This window comes from Neomonachus schauinslandi, chromosome 6, assembly GCF_002201575.2.
Source record: "Neomonachus schauinslandi chromosome 6, ASM220157v2, whole genome shotgun sequence".
NCBI lineage: Eukaryota > Metazoa > Chordata > Mammalia > Carnivora > Phocidae > Neomonachus > Neomonachus schauinslandi.
Window position 1 is genome coordinate 121,776,168 of NC_058408.1, and position 19,255 is coordinate 121,795,422.

General features: G+C 44.4%; 1 protein-coding gene across 1 annotated transcript in view; it reads left to right on the forward strand.

The window, feature by feature from the left end:
* Positions 1 to 19,255, forward strand: part of PLCE1 (phospholipase C epsilon 1) — a 272,899-nt gene that overhangs the window by 190,127 nt on the left and 63,517 nt on the right. Inside the window, exons 4-6 of the mRNA XM_044916220.1 lie at positions 6,801 to 6,946; positions 11,550 to 11,808; positions 13,661 to 13,866. Coding sequence (XP_044772155.1) covers positions 6,801 to 6,946; positions 11,550 to 11,808; positions 13,661 to 13,866 — 611 coding nt within the window. The remainder of the gene's footprint in view (positions 1 to 6,800; positions 6,947 to 11,549; positions 11,809 to 13,660; positions 13,867 to 19,255) is intronic.

The following is a 19,255-nucleotide window of genomic DNA, read 5'->3' on the forward strand; positions in this document are numbered from 1 at the left end:
ACATGTAATTTGCTGGCCTCTGCATCCTCAACACTGAGCCCCTGGCGCGAATAAGTCACAGCCTCTGGTTTAAGGAGCTCACAGCTGGGGGATATCAGTCTCAGACAAAGTACTAGAAGTACACCCGCATATACACTTATGAAGTACGTACGTGTGTATGTCTATATATGGGACCAGGCGGTTTAAATAGGAAAAAAGGGATGTTTGATTCCTCATGAGGAGTCAGGGGAGCCTTCAGAGTGGAGGAAATAGGCGAGTTAGCCTTCTAGGAAAGGCTTGTGCTCAGGACACAGACCCTTCTCAGGGCAATCACAGATTCTTCCTGGTCCAGCCTTGGGCTATGTCCTTCCTTGTGGTTAGAAGGAGAACCTAGAGCTTCCTTTCTTCAGGATTTCTGTGTTCTGCTTCCCGGAATTCAGCTTCTCCACAACTCAGGTAACAGCACCCCCACGGCAGGAGCAGTCCCAGCAGTAAACAGCTATCGAGGCCGTAACTACACACCAAGCATCGTGCTCCCATCTTTGCATAGTCTCCAGTCTCATCCTCATCATCCTTCTAGGAGGTCAGTACTATCGTTCCCATTTTACTGAAGAGGAAACTGAGGCTGATAGCTAGGCGGCCTGTCTCAGGACCAGGCACAAGGCAGTGGTGAAATGGGGGTGAGCATGGTCCACTTGGCCTGGTGCCATGTTCTTCACGGTGCTCTCTGTTCCCTCTGTCTGCTCCTGCCTGCTTCCACGTGGGTCACAGGGACAGCCCCAGCTCAGGTAGGTTATAGAGTTGGTGATCTGTACGTAGTATTGGACTGGTACTAGAGGAAGGACGCTTCAGCTGACTCAAAACTGCACAGGGGTGCGGAGAGGGACACTGAACCCCTGGGACGGTTCTCAACCTAAATGTGGCTAAGAACCACTGGGGAGGGGCGCCTGGGTGGCTCAGTTGGTTAAGCGACTGCCTTCGGCTCAGGTCATGATCCTGGAGTCCCTGGATCGAGTCCCGCATCGGGCTCCCTGCTCGGCAGGGAGCCTGCTTCTGCCTCTGACCCTCCCCCCTCTCATGTGCTCTCTCTCTCTCATTCTCTCTGTCTCAAATAAATAAATAAATAAAATCTTTTAAAAAAAAAAAGAACCACTGGGGAGTTATCTAAAAATGCAGATTCCTGGGCCCTGCTCTCAGAGTCTGGGTGAGACCTTGGAATCTACACGGGAACAAACACCCTACTACTACAACCATTAGAGGTGCTGAGGCTAGTGTTGCACATGTTGAAGAGTGCTGCCTAGGCAGGGTGTGTGTGTGTGTGTGAGAGAGACAATGTGTGTACATGCCCACACGCCCACAGTCCAAGGGTGGTTTTAGGAAAGCTCCGTGGAGGGCAGTGTCACTGGCCACTGCCCATAAGCTACTTCAGAGCAGCTTTGGCCGGGTTTTCATTGTCTTCTGTGGATCCCACCATTCGAATCCAGCCCTTTCGGGCAGGGTGACCAGATAGCCACTGTAAAGGATCATCTTTCTGTGAAAATCGCTCAGCATATTCAAAAAGACTTTTTGGCACGAAGTCGTTTGTCTCTTTTTTCTGGACCTGGGAACAGCAGTAGGAAGTGTTCAGGCCTTTTCCCAAATATAATCCCTGACTGAGTAGAGGCTGAGAATCCTCTCTGCCAGTGGCCTCCTGGGACTCTGGGTGGCCTGCCTGGTGGTCAGAGGCACCGAGCACCCCCACACTGAAGATGTGGGAAAGATGGTCTCTGTCCTAAAGACGTAAGATCTAGTAGTGGAGACAGAACAGACCCATGTGAAAGAGTCAGACGCACAAAGATAACAAAAATAAAGCAGATGCAAGTCCTTGCAGCAATGAGAATCCCAGTGCAGACGTAACCTCGGTCTCAAAGTCTGACATTAAGTCAGGGAGAAACAGGAAGAAGTTGGATGTGAGTTGCTAGGTGAGCCATCAGAACAGCCTTCCTAGAGGAAGTCACGCTGTCTCCTTCACCAGATCTCACGGAGCGCTTGCCGTAGGCCCTGCTGCTGGTGCGCACTCTTGAGGAACACGGTGCTGATTGTGTAGGGGGTCTGGGGTCAGGGAGACCAGGGGCATCACAGAGTAGGCCTCCTCAAGAAGGTGATGCTTTTTTTTTTCTTTTTAAGATTTTATTTATTTATTTAATTGACAGAGAGAGAGAGAGACAGCGAGAGAGGGAACACAAGCAGGGGGAGTGGGAGAGGGAGAAGCAGGCTTCCCACTGAGCAGGGAGCCTGATGTGGGGCTCGGTCCCAGGACCCTGGGACCATGACCTGAGCCGAAGGCAGACGCTTAATGACTGAGCCACCCAAGCGCCCCGACTGCATAGGTTTTTATAGTTGGAACTTCCTTACATATGAAGCAACTCTAGAATTTAATCATCTGAAGTCTCAGAAGATTTCAAACGTAGAAATTTCTGTAATTTCATCCTTTAGTTAATTTTCTCTCTGCTTATTGCTATCTTCTTTTTTTTTTTTTTTAAGATTTTTTTTATTTATTTGAGAGTGAGTGAGAGAGAGAGAGAGAGAGAAAGAAGGAGCAGGGGGAGGGGCAGAGGGAGAGGGAGAAGCAGGCTTCCCGCAGAGCAGGGAGCCCGATGCGGGGCTCGATCCCAGGACCCTGAGATCATGACCTGAGCCGAAGGCAGTCGCTTAACCAACTGAGCCACCCAGGCGCCCCAAGAAGGTGATGCTTTTCATCGGATTCCTAAAGGCAGCCCTGCCTCTAAGTTTAGGGGAGCCAGGAGGAAGGACAAAGAAGGCCCCAGCCTGTGACCTGCTCATTCTCTTTCCATGCTGGCTTGTGTATACCCGTGTGTGGATACCTCAGACCTCAAGTTCAGACTGCATCCACACACCACACCGCCCTGCCCCCCAGCCAGCCTCCAGGCCAAGTGTCATGATCCACCCACAGAAGTGGGCTTGAGCTGTTTGGATGGGGGATTTGGGGGTCCTGCGTCTACAGGGATGAATGATCTGGAAGTAGGTATGCAACCACTGGACAGACACTTCTCTCCACCCCAACATGGGCCTTCTAAAGCGTGGGGCCCAGGGCAAGGATCCTGATGGCAGAGCCTGAGGGAAGTTTTGCCTAAAGGATAAGTAGGGGTTAGCTAAATCAAAGTCAGGATTGGGGGGAAGCCTTCCCGTAGAAGACCCCTGAAATGAGAAAAGGCCTTGGTCATCTTCCTAAAAGCATAGGTAGGGTGGAGGTTGGAGAACGGACAGGGGCCTGGTGGCGAACGTAAGGATTTGGCTTTACAAAGGACATGGGCAGGACATGGCGGGCCAGGGAAAGGTAATTATGAATTGAGCAAGAACATTCCTTCCAAACTGAGCCTGTGTGATGCCAACCAGGTGCTTGATGTGAGGAGAGCAAGCAGTTCAGTTTGGCTAGGCCTAAGAGTACTGACAAAGGCAAGAGAGGAAGAAAAGACACGTCAGGAGAGAAGTTGTGGAGAAGTTGTAGGCAGGAACCTGGGTCGGGCCCTCAGGGGGAGCACAGAGCCTCCGGAGGAACTCTTACAGAACTGGGCTGGGGGCCAGATTCTGTCTTTATTCTGTGCTGACCATTCAAATAAGGCAAAATAGTCATTTAACATGTTCCCTATGCTTGAGTCGTAGTACTTTCTATGTATGTGATTTTTGTGTTTTTCTGTGTGAATCCAGTGTCCTGAAATTCTTTCTAAGTTGGCAACACATCCTGTTTTTCACTTAGTAAATACAACCACCATTTATGCTTTGGGGCAACATTTTTCAGTCGTTGCCAAATCCTCGTGGGGTTTTTGGGTGACATTTATTTTTCATAATTAGTGATGAAACTCTCATCACTTAATGCCCATGAAATTATGAATACATTAGGCCACAATAAGAATCATCCCTGATGTCTGTAAGCAGATGGGGTGTGTGTGTGCGTGTGTTTATGATAACAGTGCTTACATAATCCCAACAACCAGGCCCTGGGGACTCACACGCAGAGATAGAACGGCTGGTTTAAATTAGGTTTCCATGTGAAATATCGTATCGCTATTTTTTTCCTAGCATTGTGGGAAAGTATATGGAAAATGATTTGACTGATAGGAAATAAATCTGGATGCATGATCAGGACTGAGGCACAAACCACGTGGTAGTCTGCGCCTGCTCATGAAGCAGTCTCTCTGAGGGAAAATGAATTAACCCTTTCAGGCCACTAGACTAGTAAGTCATCGCAGTGTACCAGTATAGCCTGAAAGAGCTGTGACTTTCCAGAGCCACTGATTTGCAATCAGTTTCAATTAAAAAAAAAAAAAAGGAGCTAAAGCCTAGAAAGAATATATTCTTTCTATGAGGTCTCAAGAATTAATGCATTTGGGTGTCTGGGGAACCATTTTAACTTTTGGGGATACATTTTTATTTGTAAGGAGATGGGTTTGAATTTCTAGCTCAAAGAGTCAGTAATTTTATGATTCTAAGTGTTTGCTCATGGCTTCCCACAGCAGGATAGGGCTCATCAAAAGCAAATCACACGGAAGGAAGAAATGCACCAGAGCACCAATGACACTCAATCTTTATTGACAAAACAGTTTCTTGTTCTAGAGAGCCAGAGTCTCACAGGGTGACTTTTAACTGGGTAACCAGGTGATGAGGGGACAAGGCATGGAGAGAGTGAGCAAGGAATTGCTTATAGCTGCAGGAGAGGGGTTAGCTCTAGGAATCCCAGAAGGTGCCAGGGTGCTCCAAACAGCCCCAGGAGATCAGAACAAATGGTTATCTTAGCTTATCTTCTTCCCAAGAGGCTCTGAATTCCTTGCAGGATGATCTGGACTAGGAGTCTGATTCCAGATCTGTTCTCCTGATGTTGCACAAAGTCCAGAGCAGGTAGAGAGCAGAGGTGCGTGCTGGGAGCCCCCTGGGCTGGGGCTGGGCTCAGGGTGGCAGGTGGTCCATCACATACGTGTCAGCACTGCTGGCTGGTACCACAGGGTGACCCTGTCTTATCACTGAAGGTCCCTGTTGCCACTGTTTCCCTGTTGTTTCTGTGTAGGGAAAGGAAAGGGGTGTTCAGCACCTGTCTCTTCTGTTCTGCTTTTTTCATTGCTTTCATCATATTTTGGGACTCTTCTTGGCATCTTCTCCTTTTATTCCAACTCTGTGTTCAGAGGTGCTGCTCTTAACTGAGTGCTTAGAAAAACTTAATCAGTGACAAGTTTAAAAGAAACTGTCACCCCTCATCAGATAAAAGAGCACCCCACGGGGAGTCCTCATTTTGACATCAACAAGAATTGGGACCTCAGAAAATCACTTCTCCCTTGAGCCATAGATTCTTAATCTGGAAAAATGGGTTTGGACTGCCCTCTCTGATTGCTGTCAGCACTAAAGGCCATTCGTTCCTATCATTTTATCAATGGGGGACGGGCAGTTGCCATGGGTAACCGACCATGAACTCAGTTCAGGCCTCCCTCTCCCTCAGGCCAGGGAAATGGGTTGGCCCCAGGTTTCAGCACTGTTGCTGAACCAGTGCAGCTCCCAGGCCATGTGAGGTCAAGACCAAGGCTTTGGTTTGTTAACAACTAGGTTTATCAGCCCAGACATTAGCCAGGATGGAGCAAGTGACTTAAATGAACACTAGTGTCCAAGCACCAAAGTATAGAGAGCAGCAAAATAACCTTAGAGAGGGCGCCTGGGTGGCTCAGATGGTTAAGCATCTGCCTTCGGCTCAGTTCGTGATCCCAGTGTCCTGGGATTGAGCCCCGCTTCGGGCTCCTGGCTCAGCAGGGAGCCTGCTTCTCCCTCTCCCTCTGCCTCTCCGCCTGCTCATGCTCTCTCTCTCTGTATCTCTGTCTCAAATGAATAAATAAAAAATCTTAAAAAAATAAATAACCTTAGAGATTAAGCAGAGGATTTTGAGGCTGCATATCAGAAAGGGGGGACTTAGGAGCGGGTTATTATTAATCTTGCTGTCCATCAGTCAACTGTATTTAAATGTATTTTTAAAACAATATTATCCTTAGGCCTTATTTTCTTATAGTCCCGTGGAATTTTATAGATCAAGAGGGAGTTTATGAATTATGTTTCTGCCTCCATATTTTCTTTTTCTTTTTTTTGCCTTTTTTTAAAATTATAATGTATTATTTGTTTCAGGGGTACAGGTCTGTGATTCATTAGTCTTACACAGTTCACAGCACTAACCATAGTACATACCCTCCCCAGTGTCCATCACCCAGCCACCCCATCCCTCCCACCTTCCTCCACTCCAGCAAGTTTGTTTCCTGAGATTAAGAGTGTCTTACAGTTTGTCTCCCTCTCTGGTTTCATCTTATTTCATTTTTCCCTCCCTTCCCCTATGATCCTCTGTCTTGTTTCTCAAATTCCTCATATCAGTGAGATCATATGATACTTGTCTTTCTCTGATTGACTTATTTCGCTTAGCATAATACCCTCTAGTTCCATCCACGTCATTGCAAATGGCAAGATTTCATTTTTGGTGGCTGCATAATATTCCATTGTGTATATACACCACATCTTCTTTATCCATTCATCTGTTGGTGGCTCTTCCATAGTTTTCTGCCTCCTTATTTTAAAGATGGAAGATGAAGAATATGGAGAGGTTAAATGACTTTCCCAGAATCCCATAGCAAAGCAGTGATAGAGCCTAGAGCTTCACCTCAGATCCCTCAGCTGGGGCCTTCATTGTCTAATACTAAATTGATTTTAAAAAAAGAAAAAGAGTTTTCCTGTGAAAAAAATATTCATCGAGTTTGCAGGACCTGGGTTCAGTGGATGCCCCTTTCTGCATTTTCCAGGTGAGCTCCTGGGTGACGTGGCTGATCCTCACGGCGGGCTCCATGGAGGAGAAGCGAGAAGTCTTCTCCTATTTGGTGCACGTGGCCAAGTGCTGCTGGAACATGGGCAACTACAATGCTGTCATGGAGTTCTTGGCTGGCCTCAGGTATGGAAGTGGGGAACACAGTTATCTGGATACCAGCCAAATGGCACTGAATTAATTGCCCTGGAAACCACATTTATCCAAACCAGGCAATTGGTTGCGGGTGATTGTTTGCAGGAAGTACGTTATTCTTTGTTAACACCACAAACCTTGTCCCTCAAAGATACAGCAGCAGAATTCAGCCCCTGTGGCCAGTCACGATCCTAATTAGCTATATCTGCTCTGATCCCATGCTGTTGGCCACACTGGGTAAAATTATCTGGGTGCACAACTCCATCAATCCCATCGGTGACCCCCACCTGCCCTCTGTGCCCTGTAAACCCCACTGTTATCAGTCTCTTCCCAGCTCTGCCTGATGAACTGCCTCAGCACTGTAGGCTCCCATCCACCGACTGGGAATGGCTGACACTGATAACAAGCATTCAGTGTTAGCTGTTATTTTAATTGAACATTTACTATGTGCCAAGCACTGAACTATGCATCTCCTATGCATTAAATCTTTTAATTCTCAGAGCAATTTCTTGGTCGATACTCTTATTATTCCCACATCATACAAAAAAAGAAACTAAAGTTAGGAGAAGTTAAGTCCACCTAGTATGGCTGGGATGTGGATGCAGGCAACCTTGACTTGAGAGCCGTTGCCCTTAACCTCTCATATCCTGCTCATATGCCTTCTCCCCTAAGCTAATAATAAGATCACCATCTTATCAATAAATCTCCTGCTTTACTCCCTTTCAGCTTCAGTTATCTGGCATAAAGTAACTGCCCCTCATTCTTGTGGGAGGTAATGTGGTATGGGGCAGAAGGGTATAAGTTGTTGGGTCAGAATAACAAGGAATCAAATCCTGGCACCCCCATGGAATAGCTGTGTGATCTGAGCCAGTTTCTTGATCTCAGTGAGCCCTAGTTTCTTCATCTGTAAAATGGGGATGATAATAATAAAAAGCACCTACCTCCTCACACAGGATTTAGTGAGATAGTACAAAGTGTTTAGCACACATGTTTGGCATACAGTAAGGCTCTAGAAAATGAACCTGCTGTTGTTAGTATCTGAGATTCACCTTCCCAATGAGGGTTCTCACTATAAATAGATCTTGCTTCATAACATTATTGAGATTTTTCTCTGATTCTCCAGATCGCTGCAAAGGGATTCTGGGTTGGGGGAGGAAAGGAAAATTCTCAGAGTTGGAAATTTTTTTTGTCCTTTTGAACTTTCTTAACTAAGAATAAACTCAAACGATAATGTCACTGGCATTTAAAGTGGTCATACAAATGTATCAGGCGTGGCTCAAAAGAAGGAAAAAATAGAAAGAATACTGAGAGAACAGGAGATGATTTGGATGATTGGATTCTCTTTGTGATAAATTTTCTACAAAGGACATGTGTTACTTTTCTTTAAAAAAAAAAGAACGATCATATGATAAAACAATTCTATTTCAATGATGCTTATCCTGGGTGTTTGGCAAGCCGGTGTTGGCTATTGGCTGGAGACCTCCCTTCCTCTGTTCTGGATGTCATTGTCCTCACAGCATGGCAGTTGGTTTGCTCCAAAGTGAACAACAAGAAAGCAAGGCAAAAGCTGCAGTGCTTTTTATGGCCTAGCCTCAGACATCACACACTGTCACTTCTAACATATTATACTGCACATAAGAGAAAAGACTGGTTGATTGTGGATGGGGTCTATACTACACCAGGAGCTGTGGATCACTGGAGGAAACAATTAGGAGTAAAAAGACTTACATAGAACAATATTTTATTCAATCATGGTATCAATTTAAAATAACCCAAATGTGGGGCGCCTGGGTGGCTCAGTAGGTTAAGCGTCTGCCTTCAGCTCAGGTCACGATCTCAGGGTCCTGGGAAAGAGCTCCGCATCGGGCTCTCTGCTCAGCAGGAAGCCTGCTTCTCCCTCTCTCTCTGCCCCTCCCCCAGCTTGGGCTCTCTTCTCTCTCTCTCTCTCTCTCTCTCTCTCTCTGTCTCTCTGTCAAATAAATAAATAAAATCTTAAAAAAAAATAAATAACCCAAATGCACATCAGTGGGGAAATGAAGGAAATAATATGATGCATCCTTACAATGGAATATTATGTAGCCACCAAAAATGATGTGTATGAAATATGTTTAATATCATTGGAAAACAAGCAATATATAATGCATAAAAATATCTGGGAACAGGGCTGTCTTTACTTAATAACCTCAGCAATATTTATACAACATTTATAAAATATGTAGACCAGACATCTACAAATAGAATAAATACTGGAAGGAAATATACCTAATGTTGTCTGTGGATGATAGCACTGGGGGTGGATTTTCTTTATTTTTGGTATTTTCCAGATTTTCTACAATGAACATCTAGTACCTTTATAAACATAAAAAGAAATAAAGGTTTTAAAATAGTGTCAATTATCAATCTAACATAAAATCATTTGATCTGATCTTGCTGAGATTTGTCTTTTGCCCCCAAATCTACCATGACAACCCCATTACCCATGGAAAGAAGGATGATCCAATAATGAGAATCACGTATTTACTTTATTTATACTTCCATTTCATGCCCCAAAAAGGATTCTCACCACCTTGTAAGAAATCAGTTGTAGCTGGACTCAGTGGGGTGAAATCAGGAAACAATTTTATTTTTCTGACATCACTGTCTTTCAAACCTGCCTAATAGGCTCTTCCTCCCTCCGACTCTGGGTTATACCTTAGGAGGTCCTATAGCTTTCGCAGTCACTGATGTGGTCAGTAGCTTGTCTCATTCTCCTAGGCTCATGAGCATGAATAAATCTCAGAAACATACAGCTGTGCAAGAAAAGCAGGTTGTCTGAGTACCTACAGTGTGACACCATTTCTATAAAGTTTAAAAGCACACAGACAGTTCTACAAGCTGCTTAGTGATATATACATATGTTGGGGAAGCATAAAGAATTGTAAGGGCATGAAGACGCTGAAGTACAGCTGTGGTCCCCTTCGGTGAGGGAGGGAGGAGTGCATGCTCATGGAGGAACCCACTGGGGCCTCAACTACATTATTAATGTTTTATTTTTTAAACTGAGAGGTTGGTGCCTGGGCGTTTGTCATATTGTACTTCTCTGTCCTTTGAATGTCTTATGTATGATACAGTGATTTTTTAATCCAGTCTGATATAAATCAAAATTTCAACATCTCATTTGATTTAAAGCTTCACCCTTTCCCCACATTTCACAGCTTAGTCTCAGAAACCTGCAGTAGAATGGGAGGACGGGGTTTATCTTTTCTTCCTCCAACTCAGGGTCCCTACAGAAAAAGTGGGTGGGAGAAGAAAGAGGGAGGGAGATGGGGTGAAGAGAACAAAGGTCTCATTTGACTGGGACACTTGTAATCTGGCCTAGGTGCTCCCACAGAGAGGGATACGACGTGCTTTTAGGGTTTCTTCCTAGGTACTCCTCCTCCGTTCCCCCACCTGTTGCCCTATAGGTACCTCCCACTGCACCGTTAGCCGGCAAGGGGCAGGGCCCCCTCAGTCCCCAGGATCCAGCTCTGGATTTCCTGCCCTCATAGGCTCTTTCTGCTAGGATCCCCTCCTTCGGCAGGCAGGTCTTTCTAGATAGTTCAGGTGCAACTACACCTCACGGTGTCCCTTCCTGACTCACAGGAAGTGCTCAGTGCTTTGCCCTCCCAGACTCTGCAAATGCAAGACAGGCCCACTGGAAACTTCAAGCAGCTCTAGGCAGCCTGTCATCTTTAGACCTTTCCAGGCAAGAGTCACACAACGGGTTCTGTGATCAACAAACTCAGGACACAGGTCAGCCTCTCCACGGAGTTCACTTGAAGCCCTCTGCCCTGGGGGTGATCCTCCTCCCTTCACATACCTCACTCTGACAACTCTATCCAGGGAAATATCCCCTTCCTGCCTGCTCAGATCCAATTCCTCTGCACGGGCTGTTGGACAGTTATAGACCACAGATGGCAGAGCAGTTTGGGTACCCTTATGACGAGCTGGTGCCTCTCTTTAGGAGGTAGGGTACAATGTCACCTGTTGTTCTCAGCAGCAATTTCATCATAGGGAAAGTCCCATTTAACATCCTGTTATGCAAATAGTATTTTAAGATAATGTCCCTCAGGATGGGCCAGTGGCTTAATGTCAAAGCTGGATTTAGTAAAAGCAGTTGTACAAAAGAGGTCAAAACAGGGTTTATGTATTTCACTGAGGGACTGGCCTAATCCAAGGATAACATTTAAAAGATCAAGAGGAGTGGATGGACCATGTTTTCTGCAGACAATCCTCCATAAATATCTGTACAAACCATATTACCCACTAGGTTTCCCTCTTGGCTACAGCTGCCAGAAAAGCTCAAACCTAGTTTCAGTGCCCACCTTCCAAAATTAACTCCTTCCACACGTGTTATTTGTATCTGTCCTACTTAATTTTGTGTTTCAGTTTCTAAAAGTAATACATCATTTGGGGAAGTAGGTGGAGATATGAGTCCTAAATAAATATTACAACATAAGGAAAACTGAGGCAAAAAGAATAGATTTATATGGAATTTAGGCTATATACTGTGGATGATATTATTTCTCCTTTTATCTAAAAAAAAAAAAAACAAACCATCATTTACTTGCAATAGGTCAAGAAAAGTTTTAAAAATGTGGCAGTTTATGGACCAGTCTGACCTGGAGACCATGAGGAGCCTGAAGGACGCCATGGCTCAGCACGAATCTTCCTGCGAGTACAGGAAGGTGGTCACGCGGGCCCTGCACATACCCGGCTGTAAGGTGGTTCCCTTCTGTGGGGTGTTTCTGAAGGAGCTGTGTGAAGTACTGGATGGAGCCTCTGGCCTCATGAAGCTTTGCCCGAGGTACAATTCCCAAGAAGAAACTCTAGAGGTGAGGCCTTTCAAAATCTGAAGTGTCATTGTCACCAGAAGAGAGAGCCTGCTGAGCCTAGGTTATCCGTTGTTGCTGTTGTGTTGGGTAACGCTTAGGCCCTGGGAAGTTCTGGAGAAAATAATGCCAGCTAGCACGGTTTGGGGCTTAATCTTGTTAACTTAGCTTTAATGGGGCAGTGCTTAAGTACAAGTGGAAATGGGTGTTGTTTTCTGATTTTTAAGGGATGATGGGGTTTTCTTCTCTCATTGGATGGGAATGTCTGGATGTCAAGGATAAAAGAAGTCAAGTGAGGTACGCCTGGCAGATGCCTAACGCTCATTCAGTTAAGCGTCTGCCTTCGGCTCAGGTCATGATCCCGGGGTCCTGGGATCGAGTCCCGCATTGGGCTCCTTGCTCGGCGGGGAGCCTGCTTCTCCCTCTGCCTACCACTCACCCTGCTTGTGCTCTCTCTCTGACAAATAAAATAAAATCTTAAAAAAAAAAAAAGTCAAGTGAGAGTATTAACTTTTTGGAATTAGAGGGATAAAGCATGACGGGAGGTCAGTTCTGCCTTGCTTTCCCCCTTTGTGGGAGGATGCTGGAGAAGCTGGCCTCTCATCAAAAGACGAGCTCCAGGCTCTGATCACAGCCACCTCAGCTCTCCCAGGCCCATGACTTCTTGTTCCTGACTCTGAGAGGGGAGAGGACCCTGTGAACTTTGACTCGGGGCATCGGGCATTGGAGAGAACGGGCTTTGAGAAACTGGAAAAAGGTGTTTAGAAATGAAAGAAGGGTCTGAATTGGGGAGAACTTTCCCAAGATTTTTTTTTTCTTGGTTTCAGAAGTAAAGTTTAGTGATTCATCAGTTGCATATAACACTCAGTGCTCATTACATGAAGTGCCCTCAGTGCCCATCACCCAGTGACCTCATCCCCCCACCCTCCTCCCCTCCCCTCCCCATACCTGGCAGTTCCAAACCCAAATCTAGGGTCATTCCCACTTGGCAACAGCACCACTACTGACCTCACACACACACACACTCACACTCACATACCCCACCCTTCTCAGTGGCCATGAGACAACTCCTAAAACTTCAGCCTCTTCTGTGTCACCTGGGAACCAGGTCATCACCTGCTATCAGGGAGACTAACGAGCCCCTGGCAGGTACAGGCACCACCACCAGCTTGCATCTCTCTGGCTTATGCAGGAAAATAAAAGTGCACTAAATGGAGGAGAAAGCTTATAGCAAGCCCCCCAGGCTGCACCCACACCGGCTCCCTCGTATCTTAGAAGCCGGGAATGCCACATCCAGTGGCCCAGCGGGAGCTCTTATGTCGAATGGGAGGAACTTCCTGATCCTGAATACAGACCATAAGAGCTTTAAAACCATCAGGAAGCCTCTGTGCTACTATAGGATATAAGGGCAATAAAGCAAAACGTCATCCTTTCTCAGTGTTTTCCTTGGGCCCCAGGAATTTTATCTGGTTCCATAGAATAATAGACATTTGTCATGGTTTTTCTCGATTCTCACTACCAGGATAAAACAACCCTACCCATTTTCTGTAAAGTGGCTAATCTTCTCCCTGGGGAACCTTGAAATAATATTGCTTTTTGTGTTGTAAATTTGAAATGGAGTGTTGATTCCTAGAGGGACTAAAGTTGTCTTAGTGGAAACAAGAATGAATTCTAATAATTCATGTGGTGAAACGAAAAAAATGTTTTTCCTGGAGGCTCTTTCTTTTTCTTTCCATAAAATAGGCGCAAATGCCATTATTTATGACTACTGCGATTTTATTTCCCTACCCAAGTAGGTTATTTAGACATAGTACATGAAATTGCAATAACAAATTCTTGGTGTGTTTTTCTGTAGTTCGTAGCCGATTACAGTGGACAAGATAATTTCTTACAACGAGTGGGACATAATGGCCTAAAGAATTCAGAGAAGGAGTCCACCGTCAACAGCATCTTTCAGATCATCAGGAGCTGCAGCCGAAGTCTGGAGGCCGAGGATGAGGACAGCCCCAGTGAAGGCAACAGCTCTAGGAAAAATTCCTTAAGGGATAAAGCACGGTGGCAGTAAGTTTTATACTTTAAAAAGAGAGATGCTCATTTTTTCTTTCTCCTACATCAGGTTGGTTTTAGGTGGACTCCTAACAAAAACCCACCACCTTCATCAGGAAGCCATGCTTTCTTTTCTAACTTTACCAATTCTGAATTTGAATTCACCTTTCTAAATTGGCTGCTTTGTTCTAGAATTACTGCTCATAATTTGACTTCTTGCCACCTGTTATCTCTTTAAAGAGGACAAACTAGAGCTATCCTGTCACTTCTGAAAATTCAACAAATTATATTTTAGCATTAGAACCATGATATTTTATTTATTTCATAGCTTCTATAAAGATAGATTTTATTAATCACTGGGAGGGGCACAGGGACGGATATTAAAATATGTTTAAATCAAATATACTGATTTATTAGGGCTGGAGTGACACCCTGAAATCAGTGCTTTTAGCAGCTCCCCCAGACTTCTGGGTGATTGTAAATCAGGTGGTTCACAGATCTCACTTCCAGAAGCACAGCTCTGCAAGGTGGCATCTGTAGCTTTATAATTATTCGGTTGCTGCAACCGCTCTTGTATCCACAGACATTGCTGCCCATCTAGACATGTGTACCCACAACCAAATGAGAAGTCCAGAAATCAGCAGTCTCAGGGCATGTGTTGTACCTCTTCAAGGCCACACTCAAATGGCAGAGCCTGGTTCAGCTGGAGGAATCCTCTAGCGCCATCCAAAACCATTGGGTCTGCCGACTTTGACATTGTTGCCACGGAAGATTTTATCTGTAGTCAGTACTCATGGGTCATGCCTTGCAGTTGTCTTGGAGTCTTCATACACACTTGTGTACATTTATGAGACATGGTGGTTTGTTTTGCAAAGCATTTCCCGGTTGTCTCTGGGAAGGGCACAGTGTTTTTAGGAAAGAATTTCTGTGGAATTGGAGCACTGGATCCTTAGAATCTGTTGTGAACAAAAGAAATGAATGCCTTGTGTCTGAGTCCCTAATGCTGTTAAGGAGGGAGGTAAACCTATATTCCAGATTTCTCCAAAGGACCCAGATGCTCAAAGAATAATCTTACCCCAGTGTCTTGCCCCTTAAGCTGAAATGTCTCACAAGTAGCTTCTACCAGTTGTTTTGGGGGTTTTTTTTTAAGATTATCTCAAATCAAAGATTATTTGAAAGTTTTCGCACTAACTGTTGGCTGACTTTAGTAGCAATCTCTATACACAAAGAGGACCATCGACAAATAAACACATGTCTGCACAGAAAGCACCTCATAGCCATTTCCATCCTTAATCTATGTCTACCTCTATCTACAATTCCATGTTTATAGGTATGTAGGTATATACCTACCTCCTTCCACAAAAGATTTCGTAGATGCTTATAAGAATAAATATAAATAATTGAGGATATTAAGAGAAAACGGAAACAGGAGAGGAAAAAGTAAAACATACTGAAGTGTATCACTTACAGTGACTAAATTTTGTTCTGAGAATTCTTAGTGACTAAAGGAAAGAGAGGATTTGATCCATGATAAGTTTCACAGTATTTGTAAGAAAAATCAGACAGATGATTTAGAGAAGAAGCATGCCTTTTCCTCATACTGAGATGACTGAATTCCTTTGTTAAATCCTGCTAGAAGAGACGCATCATCCCTCAGGAGTTCAAATAATGAATTTCGTATGGCTCTTCTTTATAACATCCTTCTCTTGGGGCTGTGTTGGGGTGGTGGTGTTACTTAAAGGTGTCAACCTTTCTAAAGTACTTTTAGGAATACTGCCTTTGATTGAGTCTTAGAGACCTAGCCTCTGAGTTTCCCTTAACTTTTTTTTGGGGGGGGGGGGGGGGGGGTGCTGGGGTTCCTTCAAGTGATACTTCATCCCATCACCTCTCCTGAAAGTTTTGTTTCCAATTTTCTACTCATTCCCTTGTTCCCTTTCTAATCACCATCCCAAGAACATTGCTCTTCCACTTCCCATCTTAAGTAGTCTTAGAAGGGGGAAAAACCACAAAAATGCAAATATCCTGTGAAGCCATAGTGAAATCACATTAAAAGCTATGTCCCTCAGTACCCGTAATAGTTTTTTGTTTGTTTTGTTTTTTGGGGTTTTTTGGGTTTTTTGTTGTTGTTGTTGTTGTTTTTTACCCCAAGTGACTGCTCCTCTGAAAAGAACCACTGAACACAAAAGATGGGGGTAGGGATGTTTAATAGGATTCACTGAAACCATATCAGCAAGCACTGTTTCCGGGACCACCTGCCAGGATTTGGGAATCCATTCCTGAACAGAGCCCCATGTTATCATTTCCAGCACAGTGTTGTGTGTAGCAAAGGGATTTCCAGATCCCAAGACCCATAGGAACCACGCTTTATTGTTGATTTGGCTGAAACAAAGACTCGATAACCAATAACCTTCAGCCCCGTTCCTGTGGCAGCTGCCTACTCGGTGAAAGTTACATCAAAGAAAGAAGTGACAGTCTCATGGTCTTTGCTTCACCCAGCCTGCAGGGTTCTCTTCCAGTTTGTCTCAAATCTCTCACTACTCCTGCCAGAAAACCCATTTGAATCATTCACAGAAACCTAAAGAGTTCAAGTCCTCAGCAGAAAAGGAATAGGGTTGAGAGAATCTCAAAGTGTCAGTAGGATTGTTAGGTCAACCCGTCCAGCTCCCCTGGACAGATGAAGAAGTGGTGCCCAGAGAGGTGAACTCACTTGCCTACGTGATGCCTACTGAGCTGGGGCAAAGCCTGACGGCGTGTTCAGGGCAGGACACAGTCTTTTCTCCTACAGTGTTCAAGGCATTTCTTGACACTGTAGAGGGGCTAACCCTCAGCTTCTTTTTATTTCTAGTTCCTGTAGATTAGGAACATCTGAATTCTAAAAACACTCCAGTTAACATTTCGTACAACCTATAAAGCTCATTAATAATGACTTTTTAAATTTACCAGCACAGAGACTAAATAGCTTAGCCTGTGTAAGTACGTGTGAGTCACGGAGGCATAAGAGACACATAGAGCCCCACTGTAGGGAAATGGAAATTTGGAATATTAATATGTGTAGAGGGGCACCTGGGTGGCTCAGTCGGTTAAGCATCTGCCTTTGGCTCAGGTTGTGATATCGGGGTCCTGGGATCAAGCCCTGCGTCAGGCTCCCTGCTCAGCGGGAAGCCTGCTTCTCCTTCTCCCACTCCCCCTGCTTGTGTTCCCTCTCGCCGTGTCTCTCTCTGTCAAATAAATAAATAAAATCTTTAAAAAAAAATGTGTAGAAAAGAGTGTGTGGTCATATAGGAGCTGCAAGTTCTTAATATTGTTGTCCCTCTTTAAGATGCTATGACTTAAGAAGGGTTTGCACATTTGGAGAAATTGGACATAAGTAGATAACAAGTTCAGACAGAACCTTAGAAAGGAGGCTGCCTGAGATGATTACAGGCTCAAACTTTGTGGACACATTGCCAGCACTCTATTTATGTCACTTGGGTAGTGACCTAATCTCACTAAGCTGCAGTTTTGTCATCTGTAAAATGGGAATGGCCATAATGCTTTATAGAGTTGTTGTAAGGATGACATGAGATAAGCAATTTTACATTGTGAAAGCCACATAAATGGGGCTGTTGTAGTTAGTGGCTGCCATCACACCTTTCAGTGCTGGGGGCATCTGGGGGCCTGAGCCAAGGCATCTGGGGGCCTGAGCACTCAAGTGTGGGCACTGGGCAGCAGTCCCCATTTTAGGACCACCCCTCAGTCATGCTCTTCTTCCTTACTGGAGAGAGCCGAATTCTGTGCCTTCCTACTCCAACAATCTCCTTGAGACTCGCCTGGAAGATTATCCAATCCCACAAGGATAGAAAATAAGGAAACTAAGCAGAAGGAAGTACAGTATCTGAGAAAAAAAAATCATATTTACCAGGATTACACACACACACACACATACACACTCAACATGCAGGCACAAAATAATAAAATGACAGGAAACCAATTATTTTCCACAGAGGATGGTGACAGACCAGTCCCAGTCTTACAAACGCCCACCTCATAACATCCTTTAGATGAAGCTGATGCTTCAGCCCGGCCCAGACCTTAACATGGTGTCCCCCCACACCACCCGTGGCTTTGCTGGGATAGCTGGGACCCTCCCATTCTCTCTCTTTCCTGTCTCTACGGCCAGTACGCACCACCAGTCCAATGTCTCTGACCTGCAACAGAGAAAGCCATTTTCCCCCTGTCTGCAGAACATTCAACTGAAGGTAGTTTATCACTTGAATCCCAACTTGAAACTTGGACACCATTTCCACAGTGAAGCAGTGTTTGGGTGGCTATGTTCTAGAATATTGACTTTGCAAATATAATCCAGATGATAATAATATCAGTAATATTTAACATGCCATGATTTATTGAGAGCCTACTTTTGAATAAACACTGTCCTAAATAAATACTTTACATATATTAAACTATGTAATCCTCACAACAGTTCCATTTGACTCAGGATCTTATACCTCCCAGGGCCAGGATTTAACCTCAGTCAGGCTGGCTCGGAAGCATGATGAATCATGGTCCTGTAATCATATTAACTTTGTAGGAAGTAATGAACAATTACTAAGAAAATACATAACCAGATTGATTAATAGCCCACTTGTCCCCTCGTATGAGATTTTCATCAGGGAACATGAGAAAAATATTTATCTGTCAATTTATGGTTTCTCACTGACCAAAGCTGCAGAACTTCTTCAGGGGGGTGGGATACAAAATTTCCTTCTCTTTCACTCCTTGGTCCTATGTCATATGACCTAAGTAGTTTCCTTCCTCGTAAACCACATCTTTGATCTTTGATGATGTTATTTGGTTCCTAAATAACCCTTTAAGTGCCACCTTACTCCTTCTTGTAAACCCACTTGAAGAAACAAATCTCCTATGTGGAAGAATTCCAAATAACTTATATAGATACTCCACCCTCTAGGAGATAGAAAATAACTCCCTACACCTTAAATGTACATGGGGATTTTCCAAAGAGGACAGTATGGAAAGGAGTTTTTAAAAAAAGAATAACTTTACAGTGGGTCACGACCAACACTACCTCAGCCAGATCAACATCAACAGGGATAAGTCATGTTAATAGTATGTTCCATGGCTATGATATTATGAAAATGACACTTTACCTCTGTGGACTTCCTCCCCAGAACCTATAGCCCCAGTCTAATTGTGAGAAAAATATCAGGCAAGTTCTAACTGAGGGACATTCTATAAAATACCTAACAGTGCTCCTGAGAACAGTCAAGATCATTAAAAACAAGGGAAGTGTGAGAAATTGTCATATCTAAGAGGAGACTTATAGAAATATGACAACTAAATGTAATATGGTATCCTGGATAGAATCCTGGAAAAGAAAAAGACATAGGTTAAAAAACAAAACAAA